This window comes from Heteronotia binoei, chromosome 21, assembly GCF_032191835.1.
Source record: "Heteronotia binoei isolate CCM8104 ecotype False Entrance Well chromosome 21, APGP_CSIRO_Hbin_v1, whole genome shotgun sequence".
NCBI classification, from domain to species: Eukaryota; Metazoa; Chordata; class Lepidosauria; order Squamata; family Gekkonidae; genus Heteronotia; species Heteronotia binoei.
The window spans coordinates 84,213,208-84,228,181 of NC_083243.1; the positions used below are offsets into that span (position 1 = coordinate 84,213,208).

Below are 14,974 nucleotides of genomic sequence, written 5' to 3' on the forward strand. Positions count from 1 at the left end.
GTTAGCAGGGGGAACCCCACCTGCAAATGCCCCAAAACATGGCATGATGATGCCACCCAGAAGTAATGTCATCACACTGCCAATGTTGCATGGTGTTGCTTCAGGTTTTGGGCAAAACTCTATGGTAAATTTGGGCTTGAAACCATAGAGTTTTGTCATAAACTAAAGCATCACTGCAACACTGGTAGCATGATGACATCACTTCCAGGTGATGCTGTCACATCCCGCATGCAAAAGATCCCAGAGAGGACCCAGGAGCCCCCCACTGGATTGAAGGTAGAACCTGGCAACCCTAGATGAGACTGACATGCAGTTTTCAATGTGGTTCCCTGTTTTCATCACTGCTCCCTCATTCTATCCACTGATCAGCCAGTAAAGCTTCCATGAGCTTGATCACATGCTCTGCTTTTGTGACATCTAGAAGAAGATAAAGGAGAAGATAAAGGATAAAGAAGATGATAAAGGAGAAGATAGAGACTGTAAACCGCTCTGAATCTCTGGATTCAGAGAAAAGGGCGGGGTATAAATCTGCAATTCTTCTTCTCTGGGTGGCTGCTTTCTGGTTCTATGCTGTTGCAGCTGACAGGCATTCTCCCCTCACCCCATATGTTCTTGATTACCTGGAAAATCTCATTAGAGATAATTTTTCAAGGGTAACCATGAGTATTCTCACATTATAGCAACCAATGGGTGAAATGTGATGGACATGCAGTTTCTGGATATAGCCATCCCTACTCCAAATAGAGATAAAAATTCTCCAAATGAAGATACAAATTATCTTCTTCATCAGGCAATGGTTCCATAACTAAAGCAGAATGAGCCATATTGGATTTGAATACTTTGCACCTGCTTTCATATGAACATATGAAGCTGCCTTCTACTGAATCAGGCCCTTGATCCATCAGAGTCAGTATTGTCTACTCAGACTGGCAGCGACTCTCCAGGGTCTCAAGCTGAGGTTTTTCACCCCTACTTGCCTGGACCCTTTTTAGTTGAAGATGCTGGGGACTGAACCTGGGACTTTCTGCTTACCAAGCAGCTGCTCTACCACTGAGCCACTGTCCCTCCCCATCGTCCTTTCCCTCTTTTTTTAACCCATGCCCCACCAAGCATATATTGTATGCTCATCCTGTATGAGACTGAAGAAAGGAAAGGCCAAATATAAAATACAGCTCTAGTACAATGCCACATATGGTTATGGTCTAAGGACAGAAGGGCTTGTGAGCTCAGAATGGAGTGGCAAACAGGGAGCTCTGGATGCTAAAGGAATGTGGGTCAGAGAACCAAAAATGAATAAGGTTTTTCTGATTGTACAGACCTGAGAGGAATTCTGAACCTTTAAGAGTTGTATAGCAGGGGTGTCAAACATAAGGCCCGTGGGATGGAACCAGCCTGTCCAGGGAGAGCCAGTTTGGTGTAGTGGTTAAGTGCACGGACTCTTATCTGGGAGAACCGGGTTTGATTCCCCACTCCTCCACTTGCACCTGCTGAGATGGCCTTGGGTCAGCCACAGCTTTCATAGAAGCTGTCCTTTAAAGGTCAGCTGCTGTAAAAGCACTCTCAGCCCCACCTACCTCACAGGGTGTTTGTTGGCGGGGGGGAAGGTAGAGGAGATTGTGACCGCTCTGAGACTCTGAGATTCAGAGTATAGGGCAGGATATAAATCCAAAATCATCATCATCATCATCTTCTTCTTCTTCTTAGCCAGTTCACAAGCGACTGGCCATTACCTTTACTGCCAGATGGCAGAGGCTGTGCATTATGCCCCTGTATACTGTCCCAGTGCTAATTAGTAACGGGTGGTGCAAGTGGGAGGGTAGGTATCAGGGAGATACATTGAGGAAATACTGTAGGAGTGTTAATGTTTAAAGCATGTTTGTATTTTGAGTGAAAAACAATATTGTTAATTGGGTTTGCCTGTGTATAAAGCTTTTATTTCCTGTACCCAGCATTACATTTTATGGCACACATGGCCTGGCTCAACAAAGTGACATTTTATGTCAGATCAGCCCTTGCAACAAATGAGTTCAACACAGTGTATAGTGTTAGATATTGTAACTCTGCATGCATGAGGATTTGGAAGAGTTAAGGGAACTCTCTCACTTGGATACACTTGATAGTTGGTCCCACCCTCTCATCGGTTAGATGCTGAGCCCCTTTGGCTGTTGCATGCCTTCTGTTCCATCTTATATAGGACCTCTCTTCTTCATCTTATATAGGACCTCTCCTCTCTTACCTGGGCTTGGAGCAGTAGCAGCAAGTTAAACTTTCTGAACTTAATCTTTTTGCAGTAAGTTAAATGTACATACATGACTATGTCATGTAAGATGTGCTTCTATTTTTGTAAGTAAAATTTATTTATCTTATTATTGGAAATTTATTTGTCTTGTTACCATTGTAATTTGTTTGAACAGCATTTTTCTCTTAACTGGAAAATGTGGAGGGATACATGTAAAGATTCTGTGTTTCCAAGTCAAATTATTTTTTAAAAACATTTAACCCAATATATAGAAGGAAAATGCTGTCAGATACAGCTTGTCCTATCACCTCATTCCTACTATGCCAACCTTAGGTACAGATATGAATATGGAAACCTTAAGAAAACAGCTAACTCCCAAAAACACTGCTGCAGAGCTCAGTTCAAACACTGGTGTGAATTTACCAATCAAGTTCATCAGGGAGGGAAGGAGGCGAATCCTTAACCAGGTCATTCTGTGCAAGCTCCGACAATGAGACACTGAAGAGTGATGTTTTGTGACTGTGGCTTACCAGGCTTCATTCTTCTCCTGACCACTTTGTTGATGGCATCTTTACCTTCTGAGTGAAACAGCTGGCACCATTAGCATGGGAGGCATCTAAATGAAGAGACACTTGCCTGACCAGGCCTTACCTTACTTCACCTCATCTCATCTCCTGCTTTCCCTACCTGGGCAACTTGTATTGACCTATCTAACTGGAGGCAGAAAGCTAAATATAATCGTTCCGAACCTGTGGCATCATGGTCAGGGATGTAGCGAGTCGATAAGGGCAGACGGTTGATATCATAGCCTGTGGTGTCCTGCATACTGGGAACCTCTGCAATTATATTAATATTCTTAGGTTAAAAGGAGTGAACAACAAGAACTCGAAGCAAAAGGTTTCTGCCAAGTGGTGGTAATTCAGAAAGGTATGAACTGCAATAAAAACTACTTAGGAGCACAAATGGTGAACATCCCAAAGGAATCTGAGCAGCAAGTAGCTCTTACTTACGCTGTGATTGGTGGCAAGGCTGTGTGTTGCAGCTTTCAAATGTCTCTGGTATCCATGGCTGGATGGCTTTGCACATCTCTTGGTTGTAGGATTTGAAATCTCTATCGGCACAGGTGACTTGGCGGGTTCGGATGCCAGAGTCACAGCTCTTTGAACACTTTGAACACACAGTACAAAGTTAGTTGGGGACTGTAATTCTACTGTCCTGAAAAAGTAACCTTGTGAACTTCTGAAAGTAAAACAGGATTTATCAAGGGTGAATAAAGGTCCTCAATAAGTTGTAGCTGCCTTGTAGGTAGATCATCAAGCTGCTGCCTGGCATAGATTATATGGGACTAAACGATAAAAAAGTGGAATAATTTCCATGTCAATTGATAGGTAGATCCCATGCAAATAAAATTCTGAGACTGATTCTCCATAGGGGCAGTTCTAACTATATATCTTTTATGCCATCATACCCAGAGAAACTGGTAACATGAGTAGAGAAGATTATGACTAAAAGTTTATGCTGCCTTTCCAACAGCTTTGCTCATATGGGAGTGACTTTTTCCATGGCTGTGGTCTCCATTCTCCCCAAAGAACTCAATCATATGAAACATCACAATAGTTATGTTAAAACGAGCTCCTGCAGGTACCTTGTTAAATGTATAGGATATCTACAGAGCACTGAAGTAGCTGTGGATGATCAGTCAAATGGGACAGGTATTATGCCAAACTTTACGAAAAAGTTTGAAATTACTCTGTAGATAGCATTATCTGGCTGCTAGGGAGCTGTGTTCAGACCCACAGGCATATAACTGAACAGCAAAAGCTATGGAGGAGGGAAAGGATTCATAGTCAATGTGTGATTTGACCCCTTTGACTTCTCTATATTGCACAGATATTGCACCATATGCAACAAACCTACATTTGTGCAAACAGGTTTTGCTAAAAGTCAGAGAGAGAAGACAGGGTGGGGATGGGAAACAGTGCACAAGAGAGTAAATGTAGAAAAACAGTGTGATACTCACCAGTCCCCAGCCACCAATATGCCAACCAACCTCATGGATACAGTTATCTTCAATGCAGGTTTGGGTATCAGGAGGTTTGGGTTGCGTCAAGCAGGCAACAGCTTGAGTCTGAGAGCCCAGCCCTGTCCTGCAAGCTACAGTCCGGGACTGAATACCTTCTCCACAGCTAACTGAGCACTGTAAGAAAGAATGTGGTCATTACAAGATGTGGACCTGGCTATCCCTTGCATGTACTTTCCTATGAACATTCCCAAACCCAAAGACCTGTTGTATTATGTTGTATAGAAAGAACATGTCACACTGTGTTGCGGTCCTTTGTAGGGACAAGAATATGAAAATCCTGCTGCACATTCCCCAATTCTCTAAGAGTGGGTACGATGATGTTTTGATTATTGAGACTTGGGGCAGTTTGAAGATACATGTTTAAGCACACAAAGTTAATAGCCACATCAACCCATAGAAAAATCCAAACACCACACCCATGTAATACCCTTTATTAAGACTAACAAAAACACCACAACACACTGTACATGATTTAGGGTTTTCCTGAACTCTTCATTAGGTTAGGTACAAGGCATTGACTCTTTACTTAATTGCATCAACTACAATCGATGTCCAGTATTGTTAAAATAAGGACTACTGTGTTTTTCCTTTGCTTTTAGCCTTTTAAGGAATCCGTGTTTTATTTGGCATCAGAAAAACATTTGATCAGCTGGTGGTTGTTATTATTTCAGTTGGATGCCTTCCATTTTTAGCTTGTTCTCTCATGCTAAAGTGCAACTGATAGCAAGCTACACCCTGTGCTCATTGATTCTACATAGGATTCTGACAAAGAATCCTGAGAGATCTTTTTAAAAATAACATCCAGTTTGATTAAGAGTTCTGAAGAACTCTGCACATTTTGTTGTACTACTTTGGTTGGTCTTAATAAAAGCTATTGCACAACTTCTGTATGAATATTATTCATGATATATTGGTAGTTGAGATGGGTGAGACATTTTTTGTGATACTTGTTGCATGCTTTATTTATAATACATTATTTGGACAAGCCATTAAGAACTGACAGATCTAGGAATGATGCCAATGAGGGAGAGGAAGGAAAAAATGGTTCTGTAAAGAGAGTGAGTTGTTGCTTAGCAATAGGGTAATAGGCAATGTGACTGGATCCGTTTGGGAGAGTGGCCAAAGGAGAAGGTAGCTTGCTGGGAGATCTGACATGGGATCTGCCAAGCATTTTTAAAGAAAGATTTCTGTCAACCAGGAACTCAACCTGGATTTTGAGAAGAGATTTTACCACCCTTGCATAGTGAGGTTTGGGGAGCGGAGAGGCCTCAGAATGGCACAATGTCATAGAATACACCCTGCAAAGCAGCATTTTCTCCAGAGGAGCTGATCTCTGCCAGCTGGAGATCAGTTATAAAAGCAGGAGATCTCCAGGCAGCACCTGGAGGCTGGCAACCCTAAAAGACAGATACAACCCCAAGGATAGCTCTCTAAATCAACACACCTGGAACAGAATGACTAGGGACTCACACAGCATGGAAGAAATATGTGAGGCTGAGCTAGGTTTTCTTCCAGAAGCCACTGCAAGAACTGGGGCTATAGTGTCACCACCACATGTACAGGATATCTTATCTGTGATAAACTCACCTCCGACCAAGGCCCTGTGGTCCATGTTGCACACTGTTGCATGTTGCAGGTCTGTGCACTGCGTGGCCTCTCTGTTAAGGACGCACACGCAGCATCATCCACTACATCCTGAGAACCATGTCCATCATAGGAGACACAGTAAACAGAACGGATTTGTGTGCCTCCTCCGCAGGTTGCTGAGCAGACTCCCCAGTCCCCAGTTTTCCAGCTGTAAGTATAGAAACAATATATCTCATGGAAACCAATACAAGTATTAACAAAGATCAAAGGAAATAAAGCAATTTTTCCATCTCATACTTATGGGCATTTCAGCCTTTTTGCTATTTATTAATGAAAGCAGCAGAGTCAGCTGTCTGCCCCCAAATCCTACCCAGCTGGAAGGTGCCATGGAAACAGATATCTGGAATAGTTTATTAAAAGTGATTAAGATGATTGAAATCAAACAATTATGTGGGTGACAATGAAATTCTCTGGAGGCTTTTTAAATGATGTAGCTACACTTAAAGATGACATTATTAGGAAAAAATAAGACAAAATAGTTTAAAAGGATAGTTTTCGACTTAATGAAAAGAGGGTGCCTCAATAGTAGAAACTTTTAAGCAATGAGGAAAGTCTTCACAAGGAAGTATTCATTTTATGACATTAAAGAGGTAAAGGTAGTCCCCTGTGCAAGCACCAGTTTCCAGATAATAGACAAGAACCATAGATTCAAATGATTAGTACAACATTAGGAAAAGGAAAGGTCCCCTGTGCAAGCACCAGTCATTTCCGACTCTGGGGTGATGCCGCTCTCACAACGTTTTCACGGCAGACTTTTTACAGGATGGTTTGCCATTGCCTTCCCCAGTCATCTACACTTTCCCCCCAACACGCTGGGTACTCATTTTACTGACCTCAGAAGGATGGAAGGCTGAGTCAACCTGAGCCAGCGACCTGAAATCCAGCTTCTGCTGGGATTGAACTCAGGTTGTGAGCAGAGTTCAGACTGCAGTACTGCAGCTTTACCACCCTGCGCCACGGAGCTATTTTAAACAGGCCTTAATAAAGTCAGGTGCATGCATACATTGGTAAGAACCAGGTACTGTATGCTCTGTGCCAACAGCTATGGTGAGGCTACCTGAAGTTTGTACCATGAGAAGCTTAACTCTGTGACCTATAAAAATGATTCAAATAAGAAGCCTATTTGCATAAATGCTGTTTTATATCATTTATTTTTATCCTCCTGATAATCATGGGAAGGAGCCAAGAATGATGAAGGAAATAGAAACCACCCTTGACTACTGTACATTTTATTCAACATCTCTGAACTCAGAATTACCAATATACTTTAAAGGATGTCCTTTCAGTTCTTACCAGAAGCTTCCCTTTTAAGAGTTAAAGGTGAAATTCTCAGAATGCTCCAGTTGCCTATCCCTATATAATTTCCATGCACATAGGATGCAATCAAAACTATATACTTGGCCCAGGGAATAACTACAATTGTTTCCAATGAAGCCTTATTCCTCTACAAACTTTAGGCATATCTGGATGGTTGCAATTTTGAGGAATACGTGCATTATAGTTTAGGGGGGTTGATTCATAAAGCCCAGATGTGCAGGATGCTATAAACACAACCCGGTCCCTCTTCAGTCACATGACTAAAAAGACCAGGGTTTGATTTCTGCTCACCCACTCATGCAGCAGAGGCCCTGGGAAAGCAGTAACTGGGGGAAAATAATCTCTTCCTAATTTCTGGTAAGGATATGAATAAAATGGCAGAAATAAGATATAAGAATGCAAGACAGCAATCCTAAGAGCAATATCCCATGAAAAAAGGAAGAGGAAAAACAGGATACAAATTTAACAAAATTAAGTTGACAAATGATTTTACAGATAAAATTTTCTCATTAGCTGACTGCTGCTTTCCACTGCATAAAATTGCCATTGTAATCATTTGCAGTGGAATGCAGTATTGACTGTGAACAGCAAGTATATAAATACTTTTTGTTAGGTATAGGTATACCTGAAGAGGGGAGGGGGGGAGGGAAAAGGGGGAAGGAGGGGGAAAGGGGGAAGGGAGAGAAGTATATTAGAAGTTACTATTCAGCCAGGGAAGGGAGAAAAGTGTTACGAATATGGTTAAAGCTTTGAAAATGCTCTCACTGAATGTCAAAGGGCTAGGTTCAGATTTGAAAAGATACAGATTAGCAAGATTTGCAAGGCAACAAAATATAGATATAATGTGTGTACAGGAAACACATAAGGCAAAGGATGACACTAAATCATTGATCAAGCACCCAGGGTGGAAGGTGTTAGCTGAAGCAAGGAGTAGGGCCAAAGTAAGAGGAGTAGCAATTTTAGCACATACAAGGATTGATATCAGGTTACTAGATCTAGTTAGTGATAGGGAGGGAAGATTTTTGTTCATTAAAGGCAAGTTTCAAAATAGGGTGATAACCGTGATAAATATATATGCCCCAAATACAGGACAGAGGAAATTTTTGAATAAGGTATTGCAAAAAGTCCAGAGATTCTTAGAGGGAAAAGTCATAATAGCAGGAGACTTCAATATAGATATGACTAAAGAGAGGGTAAGGCAGTGGAAAAAGGAACTTGATAGAAGCGCACGAAGCTTTGAGTTTAGTCCCCAAGCCGACACACTTTTCAAGTAGACATAAAAAAGCTTCTTGTATTGATTATACATTTCTTAAAAAATCAAATAATTGGGAACTGAGGAAAATAACAACCCATCCAATATGGATCTCAGATCATGCCCCACTGATTATAAAATTGGAGACAAGAGATGAGCAAATTAGAAGGATACGGAGATTTAATAGTATGGTTTTAGCAAAAAAAGAAGATAGACATTACATGGAAAATCAGGTGAAGCAATATTTTAGAGAAAATAGGGGAACGGTGGCCACGGATATTCTGTGGGAGGCGGCAAAGGCAGTACTAAGAGGACACTGTATGATGAAGGAAAAAGAAATTTAAAAAGAATGGTATGCTAACAAGACACAGAAACTCCAGGAATTAGGAGCACTACAGAGTAGTCAAGGCATAAGATTTTGCCCTGAAAAGAAAAAAAAGATTGAAGAGATTAGGAAGCAATTGGACTCCCTTGACTTTAGGACACTATGGAAGAAGCAAACTATAGTAAGGAGCGAGTTTCAAAGAGAATCAATAAATTCTGTTAGGAGACTGGCTAACTATTTTAAGACTAGGAAAGAAAAGCAAAAAAGTATTAGAATGCAAGGAGATATTACGCAGAATCCGAGAGAAATCAGGCAAGCATTTCAAGAGTTTTATAAGACGTTATATGCCAGGAGAGATATAACAGATTTTATGGAAAGAAGTGGGGAATGTTTGAAAGACTTAGATAAAGAGAGTTTGGAGAAGGAAATCACACTTCAGGAAATAGAGGAGGTAGTGAGCAGTTTAAAATTAGGCAAATCCCCGGGGCCAGATGGATTTACTGCGGATTTTTACAAAGAAATGAAGGAGATATTGATCCCGGAACTACAACAGGTGTTCAATATGATGCTGAAAGGAGGGAAGGCTCCCGACTCTTGGAGGAAGGCCGAGATAACTATAATATTAAAACCTCAGAAAGACCTTCGGGAAGTTGGCTCATATAGACCAATAAGTTTACTTAATCAGGATTACAAAATATTTGCTAAAATACTGGCAAATAGACTACGAAATATACTACCTTGTATAATAAAAGAAGACCAATATGGATTCGTGAAGAATAGGAGTATAGCACATTCTATAAGGAATATACTAAATGTACTTCATCATAGACATTCTGGGCAATTGGGATTGCTTAAATTGGATGTATATAAGGCATTTGATACGTTGTCCCATGAGTTCCTGTGGTCCACAATGACGAAGTATGGAATAGGTTCATTATTTTTAAAAGCTATACAGGAGGTTTATAGGGAGGGTACAGCAGTAGTAAGGGTAAATAATGAACACACGGAACAATTCCCAATTGGGAGAGGGGTAAGGCAGGGGTGCCCGCTCTCCCCAACCTTATTTATAATGGCAATAGAACAATTGGCAGAAAGGATTAGGAATGCAGGTAGAATAGAAGGTTGTAGGATAGGAAAGGAGGAAATGAAAATTAACTTATTTGCAGATGACATAATTATGATAATGTCGAACCCAAAAGAGGCTATTAGGGAAATGAAAATTATATTGGATAATTTTGAAGCATCGTCAGGTTTAAGAATTAATATGGAAAAATCAGAAATAATGTATTTCAACGTTAATTTGGAGGAAAGGAAAGAAATTAATAGGTTAACTAATATGGGGATGGAAGTTAAGAAATTTAAATATTTAGGAATAGAAATATATAAAAATATTAATAGGATAGTGGAGGGTAATTATAAAAAAGTATGGGAGAAGATAGCGAGGGATATGCAGCAGTGGGGGGTAAGACATATGAGTCTGACTACTAAAATAAGAAGTGTATCGATGTTTTGGATGCCAAGGTTATTATATTTATTTCAAACGATACCATTGGAGATTGATAAGCAAAAAATGAGTAACTGGAATACCAAAATAAAGGAATGGATATTTGGAAATAAGAAATCTAGAATTGCAAAAAAGCTAGTATACAATCATCAATCGGATATGGGATGAGGAGTTCCGGATATAACTAATTACTATGAAGCTTGTCAGCTTAAAGCATTGTTAGAGACAGAGAGGGAAGATGATCAGAAATGGGTAAGGTTTGAGAATGAGGCTAATAATGGAGTAGGAAAACATGGTATCTTTACAAATATGGAGAAGAGGGACTTTAATTTAAATGAGGGACCAAGGAAGAGTGGGTTAATGGTGTGGAAGAAGTGGCAGCCAAAATGGTTAAATCGGGTATCTAGATGGACGCCATTAGAAACGTTAATGGAGGAAGACAGGGACTATAGGTGGAGGGAATTACTCAGCCTTAAAGGATGCAGAAGGGTAGAAGATTTGTTAATAATGGATAAGTTAAAACCATTACAAGAATTGCAAGAAGCAGTAGGGGTACAACATTGGCTTAAAGCCATAGGATTGTATACTAAAGTTAAAAAGAAAGTGGAGAAAAGTAATATAAATGAAGAGGAACCTATGGAAAAGATTTATAAATTAATGGGTAAAACAAAAAAAGGAATAGTAAGCATTTTATACAGGAGTATGACTTCAGACATCGAAGGAGTAATAGGTCACCTTCAACGGATATGGAGTTCAGAAGGCCAAATAACGAAAAGAATAGTAGAAAAGTTAATGGAAGGTTTAAAAAAAGTTAAAATTTACAAAGTTAGGGAAATGGAATTGAAATTCATTACCAAATGGTATAGAACTCCAGCTACCTTAGCGAACATGTTTCCTGGATTGAGCCCTAAATGTTGGCACTGTAAGAAAGAGAAGGGATGGTACACCCACATGTGGTGGGAGTGCCCCGAGGCTAATAGATTATGGGACATAGTAGTGGGAATGATAAAGAAGTTTTTTTCAAGTTGAACTGAGAATAGACTTTGAATTGATGAAGATGAGTATACTAGGGAATGAGATAATAGGGAAGAATAATCAAGATTTATTAAAAGTAATGATATCAGCGGGCAAAGCGGTAATGACGGTAGAATGGAAGGATAAAAGTAAATGGAAGGAAAGAATTTGGCATGATTATCTTTTTGATTTTGTTCAGTCAGACATAGCTGCCATAATGACTCAGGAAGGGTCATGGGAGGAAAGAAGAACAAGGATTAAGGAAAAGTGGCTGATCTACCTGAAGTGGGCAAAAGAAGAAAAGAAAGCAGACATTCAGTGGAAGCTCTGAGTCCTTTGTCCCTGGCTGGAAGACGACGTATAGACTAAGGGGGTTGGGATGGGGGGAAACATGTTAAAGGGAATGAGAGGAAGAGTGTAAGAGAAATGGACAATCAATAATAACAATAAAATATACATATTAAAAAAGAAAAAAGAAAATACTTTTTGTTAATATTCAGCCAAAGCAGATAAGATGCTGGGAAAACTGCAATCAATCACCCCATGTCTTTTTTTTTTTTAAAAACCCCATCCACTCGTAGTTTCCAACATATATTGCACAAACCAATTCAACCATCTTGGCCTGGAAAAAGACTCAATGGGTTACTATATGAATGTGCCCGTGAGAGTAGAGGGCAGCTTCCTAGAGAAAGTTTGTTGCTAAAAATAACTGGATTGGCAGAAGGCCAAGCTAGCCAGCTCCTTGTCTTGGACACACTTGGGAAATAGCCCTTGCAAACTAGCTACAATGACTAAAAAGAAATAATCTCAGGTCCAGACTGACTGACTATATTGCTGTATATAGTATATATTATCTATCTGCTGTATATATGATGTTGCCTCACTGCTTTGTTTTCTACGTGTAATATCATTTTTTGTATATCATGTCTAATACTTATGCTTTGGTTCAGATTTCTATAAACCTAATCCTATTATGCTGCTTATTAGATGTGTCATCCTACTGCTTGCATTGATTTACACAGTGTTTAATCTCAGTGGGAAAGGCAGACTATAAATAATGTGAATAAATAAATCCAAACAGTAATACTTGGAGACAAAGCTGCCCTGTACACATATTTCCTGAAGGAGAGGGACATCTAACTGTTGAACAAAACCCTATTATGTAGATCAATAAATGCACAGTGAATAATTTATTAAATTTACACTGCCCCTTATTTCTTCTCTTAAACTGATCAAGCCATCTTCTCCCAAACCAAGCTTATCCCTAACCTCTGAGCCTGGGAATGCCTGAGCCTGAGGAAAATGCACTGGGGAGGGCGAAGCAGCAGATCCCACAATGTTCTTCTGACCCCTTCTCTGCTTTCAACTGTCCCCTCCTCAAGCTTCACAGCTGAGTGACAGATTCAGGTTCTGGTACGCAAGTCTGCCACTATCATGTTTCATTAACCCAGAGGTCATTTTATAAAAAAATAGGTGCTGGATCTCATTAGCATAACTCATTAGCATATGCTATGCCCCCCCCCCAGCCAAAAGCAACCCGATGCAAGAAAGGAGAGCCACAGGTGAGCGAGGCCTGCTTGGGCTAGATACGAGATCCAGCCAGCCCAAGCAGGCACCTGGGGCTCTCCTGGGCCATCCCCCTCCACTCAAAAAAGCCAGCAAGCCACCCGCTGCCCAAAATCACATAAGAAGTGGAAAAAGGATGGTGCAGGCTTCTCCAGGTGTTAATGAGGGCTGCTGGGGGCGTGGCAAAGCCCCTGGTGGCTGGCTGGCTGCCCGCTCTCCTAATCCAGGGATTGTTATGCAGCTGCACCTGCTAAGAACATAAGAACATAAGAACATAAGAGAAGCCATGTTGGATCAGGCCAACGGCCCATCAAGTCCAACACTCTGTGTCACACAGTGGCAAAAAATGTTATATACACACATACACTGTGGCTAATAGCCACTGATGGACCTGTGCTCCATATTTTTATCTAAACCCCTCTTGAAGGTGGCTATACTTGTGGCCGCCACCACCTCCTGTGGCAGTGAATTCCACATGTTAATCACCCTTTGGGTGAAGAAGTACTTCCTTTTATCCGTCTTAACCTGTCTGCTCAGCAATTTCATCGAATGCCCACGAGTTCTTGTATTGTGAGAAAGGGAGAAAAGTACTTCTTTCTCTACTTTCTCCATTCCATGCATTATCTTGTAAACCTCTATCATGTCACCCCGCAGTCGACGTTTCTCCAAGCTAAAGAGTCCCAAGCGTTTCAACCTTTCTTCATAGGGAAAGTGCTCCAGCCCTTTAATCATTCTAGTTGCCCTTCTCTGCACCTTCTCTAAAGCTATAATATCCTTTTTGAGGTGCGGCGACCAGAACTGCACACAGTACTCCAAATGAGACCGCACCATCGATTTATACAGGGGCATTATGATACTGGCTGATTTGTTTTCAATTCCCTTCCTAATAATTCCCAGCATGGCATTGGCCTTTTTTATTGCAAACGCACACTGTCTTGACACTTTCAGTGAGTTATCTATCATGACCCCAAGATCTCTCTCTTGATCAGTCTCTGCCAGTTCACACCCCATCAACTTGTATTTGTAGCTGGGATTCTTAGCCCCAATGTGCATTACTTTGCACTTGGCCACATTGAACCGCATCTGCCACGTTGACGCCCACTCACCCAGCCTTAACAGATCCCTTTGGAGTTCCTCACAATCCTCTCTGGTTCTCACCACCCTGAACAACTTAGTGTCATCCGCAAACTTGGCCACTTCACTGCTCACTCCGAACTCTAAATCATTTATGAACAAGTTAAAAAGCATGGGACCCAGTACCGAGCCCTGCGGCACCCCACTGCTTACCGTCCTCCACTGCGAAGACTGCCCATTTATACTCACTCTCTGCTTCCTATTACTCAGCCAGTTTTTGATCCACAAGAGGACCTGTCCTTTTACTCCATGATTCTCAAGCTTTCTAAGGAGCCTTTGATGAGGAACTTTATCAAAAGCCTTCTGGAAGTCAAGGTAAACAACATCTATCGGGTCTCCTTTGTCCACATGTTTGTTCACCCCCTCAAAGAAATGCAACAGGTTAGTGAGGCAAGATCTTCCCTTGCAGAACCCATGCTGAGTCTTCCTCAATAACCCGTGTTCATCAATGTGCCTACTCATTCTGTCCTTGATAATGGTTTCTACCAACTTTCCCGGTATTGAAGTCAGACTGACTGGCCTGTAGTTTCCCGGATCTCCTCTGGAACCTTTTTTAAAGATGGGGGTGACATTTGCTACCTTCCAGTCCTCAGGAATGGAGGCAGATTTCAATGAAAGATTACAGATTTTTGTTAGAAGATCCACAAGTTCAACTTTGAGTTCCTTCAGAACTCTCGGATGTATGCCATCCGGACCCGGTGACTTATTAGTTTTTAATTTGTCTATCAGTTGTAGGACCTCCTCATTTGTCACCTCAATCTGACTCAGGTCTTTCAACACCCCTTCCAAAATTAGTGGTTCTGGGGCGGGCAAAAAGTTCTCGTCTTCTACAGTGAAGACGGAGGCAAAAAATTCATTTAGCTTTTCAGCCATTTCCCTATCCTCCTTCAGTA

General features: G+C 41.0%; 1 protein-coding gene across 3 annotated transcripts in view; it reads right to left on the bottom strand.

Annotated features, from left to right (window-relative positions):
- The window catches only part of PAPLN (papilin, proteoglycan like sulfated glycoprotein), a 172,653-nt gene that overhangs the window by 44,751 nt on the left and 112,928 nt on the right, over positions 1-14,974 (bottom strand). For all 3 annotated transcript variants that reach the window (XM_060261820.1, XM_060261819.1, XM_060261822.1), the window contains 4 exons: positions 5,910-6,117; positions 4,260-4,436; positions 3,250-3,406; positions 2,989-3,075 (listed from right to left, as the gene is read on the bottom strand). In XM_060261820.1, the coding sequence (XP_060117803.1) occupies positions 2,989-3,075; positions 3,250-3,406; positions 4,260-4,436; positions 5,910-6,117 (629 nt within the window). The remainder of the gene's footprint in view (positions 1-2,988; positions 3,076-3,249; positions 3,407-4,259; positions 4,437-5,909; positions 6,118-14,974) is intronic.